The following is a 16,501-nucleotide window of genomic DNA, read 5'->3' on the forward strand; positions in this document are numbered from 1 at the left end:
GATGCCATTTACGTTAACGTCTAAGCAAATGACGTCTGTGCGACGTCAGTTAGCGCAATGCACGTCGGGTAATTTACCCGACGGAGCATGCGCATTACGTCCGGCGCGGGAGCGCGCCTAATTTAAATGGGACTCGCCCCATTCGATTGGGCCCGCCTTGCGCCGGACGGATTTAAGTTACACCGCTGCAAATTTCCAGGTAAGTGCTTTGTGGATCGGGCACTTAGGCAGAAAATTTGCGGCGGTGTAACTTAAATCGGAAAAGTTAAGTTGCGCCTGGGCTACGTGAATCTGGCCCTAGAAAACCATCCTCTGTACTGATATTAGCTAAAGTAAAATTGCATTGGATTCAACTTCTGTGTCTTATTGAGGAGTTAAGTTGCCTGTGGATGGTGCCGAGTCAGCAGGTGACCATTCTGTACAGACATGTCAATGCACAAAGCAGCATTTGAAACAGAACAACCCCAATAGGTTTTTACCATTCATATCCATAACTCAAAAAAAGTTTAGATGTAATCTGTAGAAAAACAATAATACTTACTTCATCTGCGATGCAGACGCCTCCTTTCCCCCGTATAATTTCATAGGCCTCCTTTAAAAAATTCTTGGGATACTGAATGGCTCCTCCCACGCCCTGCAAAACAAATTCAGACAGTTTGTATGCGTATTGTTATATGCAGAAAAAAAAATACCTTGATTTAAAGCGGAGGTTCGGCCATTTTTTTTTTTTTTTTAAACCCAGCAGCTACAAATACGGCAGCTGCTGACTTTTAAAAAATGAACACTTACCTGTCCAGCGCGCCCGCGATGTCAGCAGCCGAGGCTGAGCAATCGCTCGGTCCTCGGCTGCTTCCGCCGCCATCCTCGGTGAGGGAATCAGAAAGTGAAGCTTCACTGCCCGATTCCCTACTGCGCATGCGCGAGAATCGCGGCGCGCCGTCACTGGTTCACGCTCTCTCCTGGGAACAGTGTTTCCCAGAAGACAGCGGGGGGGGGTGACGTGCCAGGCTGTATTCCCTGCAGTGATTTGAACACGGAAGTGGTGTAAATGCCTGTCTCAGACAGGTATCTGCACCCCCCTCCCCCCTGAAAGGTGTCAAATGTGACACCGGAGGGATCCACTTTTTGTGTGAACCTCCGCTTTTGTAGCTAGATTCAAAGAGAGTTACGGCGGCGTATCAGTAGATACGCCGTCGTAACTCTGAATCTACGCCGTCGTAAATTTAAGCGTATTCTGGAAACCAGATACGCTTAAATTAGGCTAAGATACGAGTGGCGTAAGTCTCCTACGCTGTCGTATCTTAGGGTGTATATTTACGCTGGCCACTAGGTGGCGCTTCCGTTGTTTGCAGTGTTGAATATGCAAATGAGCAAGATACGCCGATTCACGAACGTACGTGCGCCCGTTGCAATTAGTTACGCCGTGTACGTTAGAGATACGCCGGCGTAAAGATAAAGCTGCTCCCTAGGTGGCGCAGCCCATGCAAGGTATGGACGTCGGAACAGTCCTATCTTTTTACGTCGTTTGCGCAAGTCGTACGCGAATAGGGCTGGATGTAATTTACGTTCACGTCGAAACTGCGTACTTTGAAGCAATGCACACTGGGATATGTCCACGGACGGCGCATGCGCCGTTCGTAAAAAACGTCAATCACGTCAGGTCACGAATCATTTACATAATACACGCCCCCCTGTTCCTCATTTGAATTAGGAGCGCTCAGGTCGGCACATTTACGCTACGCCGCCGTAACTTAGGAGGCAAGTGCTTTGTGAATACAGCACTTGCCTCTCTGACTTACGGCGGCGTAGCGTAAATACGTACGCCACGCCGGGACAAAATTACGCCGACATACCTGAATCCAGCTATAAGTGTATCTATATAAAAATGTAATATAGTGCATACTTTAAAATTTTCCACATTTTTGTCTGCTTTATTTTCGCCTGGCAATCGTGCAAATAACACACTTCCAGCCCTAGGGTAGCCACACTCACTCCTCCACTGTATCTATGGATGAGCCATGGTTGTCACACAGACTGGACTACTAATATGTCCTGCCTTTGTTCATTTCCATTATAGTAAGAGAAGGTTATTTGTACTTTCTGTTAATCTCATAGGAAGTGACAAGGACACTGCATTCATGGCAAGATCAATAAGCTCCGTGACCGGGACCCGATCTTCACTGGAGTCCCGCGATCGGTCCCCAGAGCTGAAGAACGGGGAGAGCTGTGTCTAAACACGGCTTCCCCGTTCTTCACTGTGGCGGTGTCATCGATCATGTGATCTCTTTTATACGGATCCACAATCGATGACGTCACACCTACAGCCACACCCCCCTACAGTTGTAAACACAGATTAGGTGACACATAACCCCTTCAGCGCCCCCTGTGGTTAACTCCCAAACTGCAACTGTCATTTCCACAGTAAACAATGCATTTTAAATGCATTTTTTGCTGTGAAAATGACAATGGTCCCAAAAATGTGTCAAAATTGTCCGAAGTGTCAGCCATGATGTCGCAGTCACGAAAAAAAAACGCTGATCGCCGCCATTAGTAGTAAAAAAAATAAATGTATAAAAATGCAATAAAGCTATCCCCTATTTTGTAAACGCTATAAATTTTGCGCAAACCAACCGATAAACGCTTATTGCGATGTTTTTTTTACCAAAAATAGGTAGAAGAATACGTATCGGTCTAAACTGAGGAAAAAAAAAAGTTTTTTTATATATTTTTGGGGGATATTTATTATAGCAAAAAGTAAAAAATATAGAATTTTTTCAAAATTGTCGCTCTATTTTTGTTTATAGCGCAAAAAATACAAACCGCAGAGGTGATCGAATACCACCAAAAGAAAGCTCTATTTGTGGGAAAAAAAGGATGCCAATTTTGTTTGGAAGCCACGTCGCACGACCGCGCAATTGTCTGTTAAAGCGACGCAGTGCCTAATCGCAAAACCTGGCCTGGGCATTTAGCTGCAAAATGGTCCGGGGCTTAAGTGGTTAAAAGTCCCCAATACAGTGCTCAGATAAGCAGAGGACCTTGATCAAGAGACCTAAGTTGGCTGATCAGAACTCCCCCAGCATTGCCACTCATTCCAACTCGCCGCCAGCACTGCCACTCACCCTCCACCACCACCAATGAGAAGGAAAAAAAATAGAGAATACATGGAAGGGAGAGGAAAAGAGGGGGAGGAACAAAGAAAAAAAGAGAGAAAGAATAAGAGAACAAGAAAGAAGGCTAGAGCGGGATGGGGGAAAAAAACAAGAAATTAGGATAGAGAGAGATAAAATTGAAAGAAAAGAGAACAAAGAGAAAGAGTGGTACATCCTAAAATAATGGGTACCATAATGGGTTTAAATGAGTGGAAGGGATTTAGGGAGCACTAAATGTCCGTGGGTTAGGGGCGCAAATTACTTGCCTTGCTTTGGGTGCTGACAACCCACGCTACGAAAATCATTTTACTGTTAGGGGTCCCCACAACTTGGTAAATTTTATCAAGTGGTCACGGCACTAGAAAGGTTGAGAACCACTGATCTAGTATCATACGAGAAAATTTTTTCGTGTTTGCCACTTCGGATAATTTCGGACGAAAGCTGCGTATTAATGATCAGATTATCATACGATTGCTTCGAAAGTGGTATTTTTCATCCAATATTCACATGGTTACAACACTGCTGCTTCATCTCACTACAGAACACACGTTGTCACCCTAATACAGGAAGTGGGAAAATAATGGATCTAGTTTGTCATTGTCATTCTGTCACTAATAAGTGATGTTTAGAGCCAGGAACGTGGCGTACTTTTTATTGATTTCATGCAGTGTGATCATTTTCCAAATGTGTAAAATAAAAATTATACTCTTTTATCTGTTGTGTATAGATGTTGGGGTAATGTTTAAAAATCTCAGTTTGTTTTGGTATATCTTGATATTCACCCATAAGCCCCCGTTGAAGTCTACTTAGACGAAACATGTCGGGCTTGGCTTATTGCTCCCCATATTGCTCCTTTTTACTTTTGTGATCACAAATTTGTATTACTACGGATGTCAATCGTTTTTTATTCAGTAAAACCTATCCTTTTTGATCTATACCATGTGGAGCCCTTCTTTTTTCTCTTTACATCTCCCTCGATGAGAGGTTTTTTTTTGGCCCTTCCATCCGGCTGTTTTAACTTGGTTTCTCAACCTTACAGTCACCTACCAGACCCCTGGAAGCTGCTCCTGGAAACGCCTGGGCTCCCATGATCGTTGTGGAAGACTTGCCCATCTTAGCTCTCTTTGCTCGATTGACTCGTTGTCATCGACATTCAAGTCCACCATCTCTGGTATTAGTACATACCCCATTATTTTGATTGAAGATACAACACCTCAATGTTTTCACGTGTTCACTATATCACTGTGCTTCACTTCTGAGCAACAACTATTTTTTATTGGATTTTATGTGTTCACTACATGGATTGGTTCATTCATTTGGACATTTTCCATAATCTTCCATATATGAGTTATATTTATATATGTTATGTTTTCACACTTTGTGACCTACCTTCATGTGTATAGCAACATTTGATTATTAGAATATTGCTTACTCAACTTTTTAGCGCTACATTTTCCATTTACCTTCTTCACACATTGGCTAATGTTCTTGAAAATCGAACACACTATAACCCCTAATATCTGAACATCTTTGTGTTGTTCTCAGGACATTGCTCTCTTAGGCAGTGGCGGCTGGTGGTCCATTTTTTGGGGGGGTCTGCACTTACCCCATCTAGGTCACGGCTTCCCCGGCTTCTCCTCCCGGCCAATCCGGTCTTAAGACCCGTTTCCTGTCCTGATTGGCTGGGAGGAGAAGCCGGAAGCCAATAGCTAATATTGATTCGCAAGTGGGTGAGTTTGGGGCAAGGTGCCCTGCACCCCAATCCCAACCGTTTTGGAAACAAATTAGAGCCTCGGGCTCTAATCATATGCTTAAAAAAAACTTGTAGAAATCTATGCGTCTGGTGCCCCTCTTAGAGATTGGGACCAGCACATGGAGATTAGGGGGGGTGGTGCCCCTGCGCCCCTTATGGACCGGCCACCGCTGCTCTTAGATGAAAAGTAGTAATAGGCTGGATCTTATTTTCTAAGTAATGCTGTTGAGTTACCATCATGGGTTCAGCGATAAATGCAGCCAATTTTTTTGCAGCGCTGGTGTCCAGAGTTTCTTTAAGCTGCTCAATGTATTTGTCTTTGGCGTCACAGGAACCTGAGAAAACAGAGGTGATGAGGCTGCCTTAATTGATCAAAAATTAAACCGCATTCCATATAACCTCAGAATAGGGCAAACACAGTTCAAATAAAGCTTCATAAAGTAATCCCTAAAATAATTCCAACCGCTCTCCATACAGCCATTGCAGTGAGCTCTGGGTTATTGTAAAGGGTGACCGTCCGCAGATGACAGATCTATTATTACATGGATCACTTACCAAGACTAAATGAGTGTTTGGGCACTGGAGAGGTGAATATTATGGTCTATATCTACATATCTTTGACCAAGACAAAGTCAAAGGAGATGAAATATGTAGGTTGGGACTTAGCCACGTCATCACGCTAGTTAGATGGGCGGTTTGTTGCTTTGAGATGCCAATGCTGGCATCTCACATGGCTGGTACGTTCTTTCACACAAGTATAGTGATATCAATGCGCTCAGCTAATATGACTAATCTATGGTTTTGTTTTACCTTTCTTTTATTTATTTTGATTTTGTTATAATACATTTTGTTTCTGTTTAACACCTTCAGCTTCAAAATGTTTACCACCCTTCATGACCAGGCCATTTTTTGCTATACAGCACTGCGTTATTTTAACTGACAATTGCGCAGTCGTTCGATGCTGTACCCAAATTGAGCTTTCTTTTGGTGGTATTTATTCACCTCTGCGGTTTTTATTTGTTGCTCTATAAACAAAAAAAGACCCACAATTTTGATAAAAAAACAATGTTTTACTTTCTGCTATAAAGCACACCCAATAAAAAAAATATTAAAAAAAAAAAAAAAATCAAATTTCTTCATAAATTTTGGCCAATATGTATTCTGCTACATAGCTTTTTTTTTTTTTTTTACTTGTAATGGCGGCAATCATCGATTTTTAGCGGGACAGCGACATTGTGGCGGAAGAAGCAGGCACTAAATGACACTTTTTCCCCCCAAAAAAAGTTTTATTGAAGAATATAATCCAGATTACAATATCGTCTTCTAACAGATAGGTAGTTCCGTGAGAACAAAACGGCATATGTTATATAAGTGACACTTTTTGGGGACCAGTGACACCAATACAGTGATCAGTGCTAAAAAAAATGCACTGCCAGTGTACTATTGACACTGGCAAGAAAGGGGTTAACAGGGGAGATCAAAGGGTTAAATGTGCTCCTAGGGCAGTGATGGCAAACCTTGGCACCCCAGGGGCAAGATTCACGTAGCGCGGCGTATTTTTAGGCAGGCGTAGCGTATCGTAGTTACGCTACGCCACCGCTACTTTGAGAGGCAAGTGCTGTATTCACAAAGCATTTGCGTCTAAAGTTACGGCGGCGTGTTGGCGTAAAGGCGCGGAATTCAAATGACAAAGATGTGGGCATGTTTTATGTGTATTAACTGTGACCCCACGTAAATGACGTTTTGATCGAACGGCGCATGCGCCGTCCGTGGGGGTATCCCAGTGCGCATGCTCTAAATGACGTCGGCAAATTGTCATGCTTTCGACGTGAACGTAAATTACGGCCAGCCCCATTCACGGACGAGTTACGCAAACAACGTAAAATTTGAAAAATTCGGCGCGGTTCCGACGTCCATACTTAACATTGGCTGCGCCATGTTTTTGGTGGTTTATCTTTACGCCTGAAAACCCCTTGCGTAAACGGCGTATCTTTACTGCGACGGCCGGACGTACGTTACTAATTAGGCGTATCTAGCTGATTTACATATTCTAGGCGTAAATCAGCGTACACGCCCCTAGCGGCCAGCGTAAATATGCAGTTAAGATACGACGGCGTAGGAGACTTACGCCGCCCGTATCTTAGCAACATTTAAGCGTATCTCAGTTTGAGAATACGCTTAAAGTTGCGACGGCGGGGATTCGGACTTACGACGGCGTATCTACTGATACGCCCGTCGTAAGTCTTCGTGGATCTGGCCCCAGATGTTTTGGAACTGCATTTCCCATGATGCTAATGCACTCTGCGGTGTAGTCGAGCATCATGGGAAATGTAGTTCCAAAACATCTGGGGTGCCAAGGTTCCCATCACTGTTCTAGGGAGTGCTTTTCAACTGTGGGGGGGGGTTTGGCTGTCAGAAGACAGAGATCCTTGTTCCTGCTTAGCAGGAACACAAGATCTCTGTCCCCCCCACCAACAGACTGCCATTCTGCCTCTCTTCACTGATTGGTGGGTCCCGGCGGACATCGAGTCCGCCGTACCCGCTGATTGGCTCCCGCTGTGTCCAATCACCTAGTACATGATCTGGTGCAGAACGGCCGCCCAGCCGCAGTAAATCTGCGCGGGGCGGTCTTTAACTGATTAAGCTGATCTTAAAAGGGAAATTACCCTCTCTAAGGCTCCATGCACACTAGGAGCAGAAAAAAGTCAAAGTTTTTAGCTTGAAAAACGTGGCATAAAAGACGCAAAATTAAAGCATATTGTACAAAGTTTAGGCGAGTCTATGAGAGTTTAGTTTATAGGCGTTTTTTGCACTACACTCCCCTCTGCAGAAGTTTTTACTCCCACAACACACCTAAAAAAACGTTGCCACTTGACGTTCGGAAGAGATAAGAGGAGTTTAGGAGAGACTGACGTTTTTACAGCTCCTAAACTCCTCCAGGAAACGCGATAGAGAAGGGTTTTTTTTCCTGCTTCTGAACGTCCCTGACAGAAAACGCCTGTAGCAGTCAATAATGTGCAAAGACACATAGAGCACAATAGAAGTGCTTCTAGAGGCAGGAGAAAAAAACGTCAAACGCCTGTAGAATCTACGTTTTTTAAGTCCAGTGTGCATGGAGCCTTAATCAGCATTAATTATTTGTAACCCTTATTCTGCTAACCTTAGTATATATATAGATAGGAAGGTATTCGTTTTAAACTTTTTGTTTTTACATTTCTTCAGTTGCTTCCTGATTTCTGGCTTAGGCCAAAATGATGTCATAAATCCCAGGAGTCTTCATGGGCATTTTTCCCCTTTATCTGGAGGAGGGGCTTTCTCAGCTAAGAACCACCTCCTGCCTGCACACCAGACTTTATAAAAGTATACCAGCAGACCATGTATATTGTACTGTGCATACACAAAATCTTCTAGGGTGTTACCTTCTAGTAGATTAGCGTGCTATTTAAAAGGAGTGACGCTATGATCAGGGCTGGACTGGGACAGAAATTTGGCCCTGGATTTCATCCAGACTGGCCCACTTTGACAGGTCTCTCCCATGGGGGCCGGACAACTCACGCACCCCCCCCCCCCGGGCCACCCAAGCCCCCTCTCCCCCTTCACTAGCCACTAGCCGTTCTACTTAATTAGAGTAGAACGGCTGGTACTGGTACTTTTATAGGCAGTACCAGTGGGGAAGCTAGACATTATTTCACCGGAGCAAAGTATCAGTTCGGTGCCCCCCCCTTATGGGACAAGACTAGGCAGAAGTGAGAAACTCCCAGGCCATAGCTGTTGAGTCAGCTGTCTGTCCCCTCCCCCCATGCTCCTCTGTCGTCCCCCATGCTCCTCTGGTCCTCCCCCTGCTTCTTTGTTCCCCCCCAGGTGAGCGCTGCGGGGAGGGAGAGACAGAGGAGCGGAGGGGGGCGGCAGTCTGCTGTCACTGAAGCCGGCCCACTGAGCCATCGGCCCACCGGGAAACTCCCTGTAGTCCCAATGGCCAGTCCATCCCTGGCTATGATACAAAATATGCGTTGCAATATGTTGTGTAAGGCCTCGTACACACCAGCGGATCTGTCCGATGAAAACGGTCCACGGACCGGTTTCATCGGACATGTCCGCTGCCGGATTTTGGTCTGATGGCTGTACACACCATCAGACCAAAATCCCCGCGGAAAACAAACGCGGTGATGTGTCGCGACGTGGCTGCGACGATGACGCGGCGACGTGCGCGACCCTGGAAGGTCAATGTTTCAACGCATGCGTCAAATCACTTCGACGCATGCGAGGGCTTTCGCGCGAGCGGACATGTACGGTGAGTCTGTACAGACGACCGAACATGTCCGACGGACAGGCTTCCAGCGGACATGTTTCTTAGCATGCTGTCCGCTGCAACATTTGTCCGCTGCAAACCTGTCCGATCCGCCGGACATTTGTCCGGTCGGCCGTACACAACAGACATGTTCGGTCGTGTGTACGGGGCCTAACACATGAAAATGCATGTGCCTGTAATAGATATGGCCCAATTTGTTCATAAAATTTATAAAGTCTGAGGACAGAGACATTTTAACAACGATGGGGCACAATGACATCAACGATGGGGCACAATTCCTCCCACTTATACCAATAATGGGACGCAATTACTCTGTCTAAAGCAAACAATGAGGCATTATTTTTTCCCACTGACGTCAGGACCTTTTCTACTCCCACTGGCCACAGTCCGGCCCTCCTAAACTCTGAAGGACAGTAAACTGGCCCATTGATTAGTAGGTTTGGAGACCCCTGCTCTAGAGCCACTCCATGAATAGCACCCAGGGCATGCTGAATCCACTTCCTATGTGTGTAATGTATACAGGTATATTTGTAATGGATAAAACAAAACAAAAAACATAATAAATCAGCTCTTACCAGGAGAACATGAGCAGGTTCGTATGGTCTGCACTGGGGAATCTCTGCAATGACTTCCACCCCATATACCCCGAAATACATCCGGACACATCGTCTACAATACAGATCGTAACAAAGTTAGGTCATCACAAAAGTAAAACATAATGCAAAAACAAATAAAAAGGAAGAGGACGGCAAAAGTTAAATGGCGTAATAAATTATATTTCTAATTCAAAAATTATTTTTGGGCCCCTTACATGTGTACTGCCTGTACCCCCCTGATGGCGGCCCTGAACATACGTAAAAGGCCTCCTAAGCCCACAGGCTCAATGAGCAGATGTGAAAGAAACGTGGTTGTAACGTGGACACAGGAACGTGGACACAGTGCTACCCACAGCTAAGCTGTAGTTATTGTTGGCTCCATCACAGCTGAACCCACTGAACCCATGGTACCGCTATGTGATTTCCTGAGCCCAAATCTTCATGGTCATAAATTTGGATGGACTCTGAACTTGAATAAACTACACATCCAAACTTGAGTACCAAATCTTACCGTGTGACAACCAAATCCATTGGCCACTCCAGGCTTGTACGCAGAGTGCGCTGTCATTCCTAGTGAGTATGGATTGGCCCCATGATAGCCACTTCTGTAAAATAAAAAATAGAACGAAAAATTGCATACTGCAACAGCTAGTGTCAAGAAAACCTGTCACTTTGCTCAGAAATGGCAACAAGACAGGAAAGGCTGGTCTAAGGAGGGAAATGATAGCGGAACTGACCACTAGATACAATCATTTTTATTTCTTGCTCATAATATCAATCCTTGAAATATATTGTGGAGAGAACACAAGAGGCACATAGGAGAATAGCAAGGAGTATGGACAGCACTGTAGGGAAGTGGAAAGATATTGGATCTGCAATTTAAAGTGGAGTTCCGGCCACAATTTCACTTTTTAAATATAAATACCCCTGTAATACACAAGCTTAATGTATTCTAGTAAAGTTAGTCTGTAAACTAAGGTCCGTTTTGTTAGGTTGTTACAGCATTTAGACACTTTATAAAATAGAAATTGACTGGGGCCATCTTAAGTGTGGGCATCATGAAGCCAGACTGTATGACTTCCTGGATTTCAGCCTTGCAGATCTCGCACATGCTCAGTGCTGCACAAGCAGTGTCAGATCAGGTTTCAGCACCTGTGCTGTCCAAGTCACATGATTCTTTGAGACTGGGGAGTGCACAGACTCCTGGAAAGTTACACCCACTACATTCCCAGGAGTCTGTGCGGTGTAGGTTAGGAAGCATTAAGCACCTAGGTGCAGGAAGTGGGAAGATTAACTATTCTGCCTAGCAACAACACTTTGAAAGCATCTAAAAAAAAAAAAAAAAATTTTCGTAAAGGACTAATGACATTTTTTTTAAAACTACTGATGTAATGTTATATTTATGGGTGGAACTCCACTTTAAAGTGGATTGTAAACCTAAACAACATAAATCAATCGAATCATACAGTTGAATAGATATTACCATACTAAGCATTTGAGCTTAGTTTGGTATCTTGAAGCAATGCCCTTCTCCAGAAATCATGCTCTTGTGAACAGCATAAACCCGACACAAGCAGAAAATTTGTGTCACCACTGCCCTGCTCCTGTGAGTGACAGGCTGTGCTGAAGACGGGACCAGCACGAGCCTCCGTGTAAGACACTGCAAAAGGGAGGGGTCCTCTCTCTGCTGCTCTCTGCCTTCAAAAGATCGAGCTCCAGACAGGCTGCCTCAGAGAACTCCAGTGATTTATGACATAGATTGGTATCACTTCATTAACCATGTTGTTACCATCTAAGTAAGTCTGCTGACAGCTGAACTCCCAGCCAGGGTCGAAACTAGGGGGGCGGGCAGGGGAACATCTGCCCCAGGCGCCACATTTAGAAAGGCGTTGCAGCTCCCTCCACCTCCTGCTTCCCCCGGGCTGTCACAATTTCTGCTGTCCTCTTCAGCTTCAGGGGACGATGGTTTTCACTTCATGTAGCACACCCCTGAACCCAGCACTCTTTACATAGCAAACCCCATAACCCTGCACTCTGTACATAGTTCACCCCTGAACTCTTTACGTAGCACATCCCTGAACCCTGCACTCTGTACAAAGCACATCCCTGAACTCTGCGCTCTGGAAGTAGAACACCCCTGAACCCTGCAGTCTGTATGCGATCAAGGGCAGTGGCGACTGGTGCTCAAAATTTTTGGGGGGCGCAAACAAACTGAAAAAAAAACCATCAATTGCAGCCACTGTGCCCATCAATTGCCACCACTGTGCCATCTAACACAGCCACTGTGCCCATCAAAAACAGCCACTGTGCCCATCAAGCGCAGCCACTGTGCCCATCAAACGCTCCTCAATGTCTTCTCCCGTCCTCTCTTCCCATCCTCTGCTATGATTGAATGCCTGATAGGCGTCCAATCACGAGCACCTGATAGGCTGAGAGGCGGTTCAGCGTTAGGAAAGCGAATATTAATTTGCTTTCCTAACAAAACACTGAGTGAACTTCGAGCGCCCAGCATGGCGCCCACTGTTCACCTTTTTGGACGCCTATTAGAATGCACACCCTAATGCAATTGGCTGCAAACACCTATGCACATGGGGGCTCATGACAAAGAGGGGGACATCTGGGACTAAGAGAAGAGGGGTTCGGACTGTAGCCAGAGGGTGATGGAGGGGACAGTTGGCAAATTGTACTTTCAGCTGTGTAGAAAAAAGTCCTTGCACTAGCCCTGTTGCCCAGTTCAGGTCCCGCAGTCCACTTTTATTGTAGGCTAAATTCATATTTTACAGTGGCATTTGTTTTATTAATCTAAGAATGCTTTTGTTTCATTTAACTATGCCCCCTTAAGCCGCTCCCACTGTTAATGTTATTGGTCCACACCCACTGTTCACCGCAGCGCGCTATGCAAGCCGCATTAATACTCTCCTTGGGGCACCCAAAGGCATTCCAGATCTTTTACAATCCTCTAGTGTTCTATAGTGTCAAGCCTCGCCTCTGCAGCAGATTAGGAAGGGTGTTGCTGGAACGGATTGGCTCACTTCTTCTTTTTCCAGTGGTGGCAGGTGCCCCTCCTAATCTGCCTTGGACGTGAAGCTTGAAATTGCTCAAACCTCACCTATGCAGTGATTGTGTAGGCCTTCCCTCTCGGGTGCGGGTGGGGTCGCTGAACTGAATCTTTCCCCCGGGTGAAAGAATGTTTAGCTTTGCTACTGGTCCCGACACCCCTAGCTTGTGAATTGCTGTTTAAAGAGTTTTACAGAGATTTCTAAGATGTTTTACTGTTATCTCCTTCCTACCAACTTTCTCCTGATTAGCACAGATCCTAAGCTGTAAGCAGGGCCCCAAGCAAAATAGGGGCCCCCAAGCACCCCCCCCGCATGCAAAGCCTACGTTAGCTCTACACTAATTTTTTACACCCATGTTCTTACTCCTCCCCTCCTCCCTAGTCCCTATGTTTTTCTATTCTCACCTCCCCTTCTTCCCTGTAGGCTGCTGCTATAGTGTGGCCGAGCTCCTCTTCCTGCTGTCAGTCTGGTGTTCTATCATTATGGGTCCCCAGTCCCTAACAGATAGTGCCCACTCAGTGTGTACTTCCTGTCAGTCCGGCCGGGAACAGAAAACTGAATCTCCTGTACCACGCGTGGTACCCTGACAGACTGACAGGACCCCAGGAGGAAGGAAGAGGAGCTTGGCCATGCTACAGCCTGGGAAGGGGAAGTTGGGGGCCCCAGGCCAGCTCGGGGCCCCAAGCAATTGTTTGTTTTGCCTGTCCTGTAGCGACGGGCCTGGTTGTACTCAGAGCTGACTGGCACCTGTGTATTCTGCTCACAGGCATACATATATTAGATACATTGGCGTGCGCATAGGCCTGAGCACACCCTAGTCACCTAGTTGGTATAAAATATTGTGCTCCCCAACAACCATTGGGGTCCACAATCCTCACTGATACCAGTTGTGCCAAGGGAGGGTTCGAGCAAGTTTCAGGGGTTGATAGCCAGAGCGTAGACCCAAATCAAACCAGCAGCTCCTTCGGGGGTAGTGCTACATCTACTTTAAGCACAAATTTCTGCAAAATTTATGGAGGACTAAGAGGATATAACCATGCCAGTGGTGCAGCAGAAAACATGTAGCACAGTGATGAAGGTGAATGTGGTCCAGGCAGTGAGCAAATGAAGGATTGGGGGCAGGAACAAATAAATCTGTCTGTTTATTTTTCTCATCAGCAATCAATAGAAATACAATTAAGATTCCTTAATATCTACAACTGACACAAGCAAAGGATTGCAGGGGAGTCCTACTACCTACCTGCCAGGTATAGGTGACCATGTCAGTGCCCCTTGTGTCTGCACCATCCCTATCATACCAGCAGCAGTGCGGCCGCTTTATGGGGGCGCCAGACCAATTTGTCTTGCGGACCAAGTCCCCCTCATAAGACTGGTGCTACACTAAAAGACTCTTTTCGTGATGCCCCCCTTCAAAGTGCTGCCCTAGGCCTAGGCCAAGATACAGCTTGGGTAGCAGTGTGGGGAGGTAGGTGTGGAAGGTCTCTAGCCTAAGGTACCAAAAGGGAGCGTTGACATCCAGCACAGTGTATGGTGACTGTGTTCAATCTTGATTATAGGTGTGCACAGCCTATTGCATTAGGATGTGCACCCTAAAACTCAAACACACATGAGTGTGGGTATGTGTGTATATTATAAACATATATATTGTTACATCTTATACACACTGTACTGGGCACTGTAGATTGGATTGACATTGCACAGTGCACCCTCCCGGCCGGCAAGAGAGATGAATGAATGAATGACTTGTATAGCGCAACGCATGCGAACTGAATCGCCATTGGGCGCTTTTTCCAGCCAGTATCTACTTGGCTGGTGCGGTCATTTCTACCCCGTAGGATCATGACACGCTAGGGACACACAGTCATACACACATATATATACTGGGCCAATTTGGACGAGATCCAATTTTACCTACCAGCATGTCTTTGGAATGTGGGAGGAAACCGGAGTACCCGGAGGAAACCCACGCAGACACAGGGAGAACATGCAAACTCCAGGCAGATGGTGTCGTGGTTGGGATTCAAACCAGCGAACCTTTTGCTGCTAGGCGAAAGTGCTACTCACTGCACCACTGTGCTGCCCTGAGATGATGCAGCATATCCAATGCTGCAGATAAATACTAGGGATTACTCAGGGTGTGTAGTGCATGACAGGGCACAGTGGGTCCCCCTTCCCTCGTGCCCATGTGTCCCGCAAACTTCTGTACTCGATGATACACATGGATGGCACTAGTGACCGAGGTGATTAGGCATCCCCCTACGCACACCTATGATCTTGATATATTAAGATAACACCAACTGATGCTAAAGAGCCCATTGGAGTTCAGTTTAGTCTGTAAATAGATTGTGCCTGCTCCTGAGGAAGTGAAGCATTTTACGAAATGCGTTGAATATTATAGGACACAATTCTTCTTTTTTAATCATGTGTCTAGATATTTTTTTTTTATGTCCATTACAAACTACTATTCTACTGTGATCTTATATGTTATCAGCTCTAAACTCTATATTTCCACATTAGTGTGCTATGGTTCAAATTGTACTTTTCTGTATGTATTTGACTATATGATTGCTGTAATCATGATTCACATTTTTACAATTTGCCGATGAGGCTCTTGAATAAAATACTTGCTCTTACTATTATTCTTCTGTATACGGATTTAAAACAGGTTTATACTTAACACCGCATACCAACTGTGAGCTACGCATCTCATCTAAAGTCCCAAACCTCCTCGTTTTTTTCATATAAATCAGAGATGGAGGCGCATTGTCATATGGGCCTCATTTAAAGTCCCACACTTTCTTTCTCTTGCAAATTGTCCAGAGTTGTCACATTGCCAGCCCAGGCCCAGATATTTCCCAAGCTTACCTTAAACTAATTATATCAAAGTTTCCTGTATATTGTCTTGCCATAAACATTGCCACGTCATTGGCCTCTGAACCACTGTTAACCAAGTACGCCACCTGTGAAGGACAAATAGATATAAACAATACTTAAAATATGTATATCTTTGTGCATCCAGATGAACATTAATACATACTGTGGGCCAGATTCTTGTACATCCGCGTAAAATTGTGCGGACGTAACGTATCTCATTTACGTTACGCCTCCGCAACTTACACGGGCAAGTGCTGTATTCTCAAAGCACTTGCTTCGTAAGTTGCGGCGGCGTAGCGTAAATCGGCCGGCGTAAGCCCGCCTAATTCAAATTTGGATCAGGGGGGCGTGTTTTATGTAAAACTACTGTGACCCGACGTGATTGACGTTTTTGCGGAACGGCGCATGCGCCGTCCGTGGAATTTCCCAGTGTGCATTGATCCAAAGTACGCCGCAAGGACGTCATTGGTTTCGACGTCAACATAAATGACGTCCAGCTCCATTCAAGAACGACTTACGCAAACGACGTAACTTTTTCAAATTTTGACGCGGGGACGACGGCCATACTTAACATTGGTACGCCGCACTTATGCCTCATATAGCAGGGGTAACTATACGCCGGGAAAAGCCTAACGTAAACGTCGTAACTTTACTGCGTCGGACCGCGCGTACGTTCTGGAATTCGCGTATCTAGCTAATTTGCATACTCGACGCGGAATTTGACGGAAGCGCCACCTAGCGGTCAACAAAAAAATGCAGTT

The 16,501-nt window shown here is 45.5% G+C and overlaps 1 protein-coding gene across 1 annotated transcript in view; it reads right to left on the reverse strand.

Annotated features, from left to right (window-relative positions):
* AGXT2 (alanine--glyoxylate aminotransferase 2) overlaps positions 1-16,501 on the reverse strand; it is a 63,748-nt gene that overhangs the window by 14,089 nt on the left and 33,158 nt on the right. The window contains exons 5-9 of the mRNA XM_040338257.1: positions 15,732-15,826; positions 10,319-10,412; positions 9,787-9,880; positions 5,137-5,237; positions 542-634 (exon numbers count right to left, since the gene is read on the reverse strand). Coding sequence (XP_040194191.1) covers positions 542-634; positions 5,137-5,237; positions 9,787-9,880; positions 10,319-10,412; positions 15,732-15,826 — 477 coding nt within the window. The remainder of the gene's footprint in view (positions 1-541; positions 635-5,136; positions 5,238-9,786; positions 9,881-10,318; positions 10,413-15,731; positions 15,827-16,501) is intronic.

The sequence above is a fragment of the Rana temporaria genome, chromosome 1 (assembly GCF_905171775.1).
Source record: "Rana temporaria chromosome 1, aRanTem1.1, whole genome shotgun sequence".
In the NCBI taxonomy this organism is placed as follows: domain Eukaryota; kingdom Metazoa; phylum Chordata; class Amphibia; order Anura; family Ranidae; genus Rana; species Rana temporaria.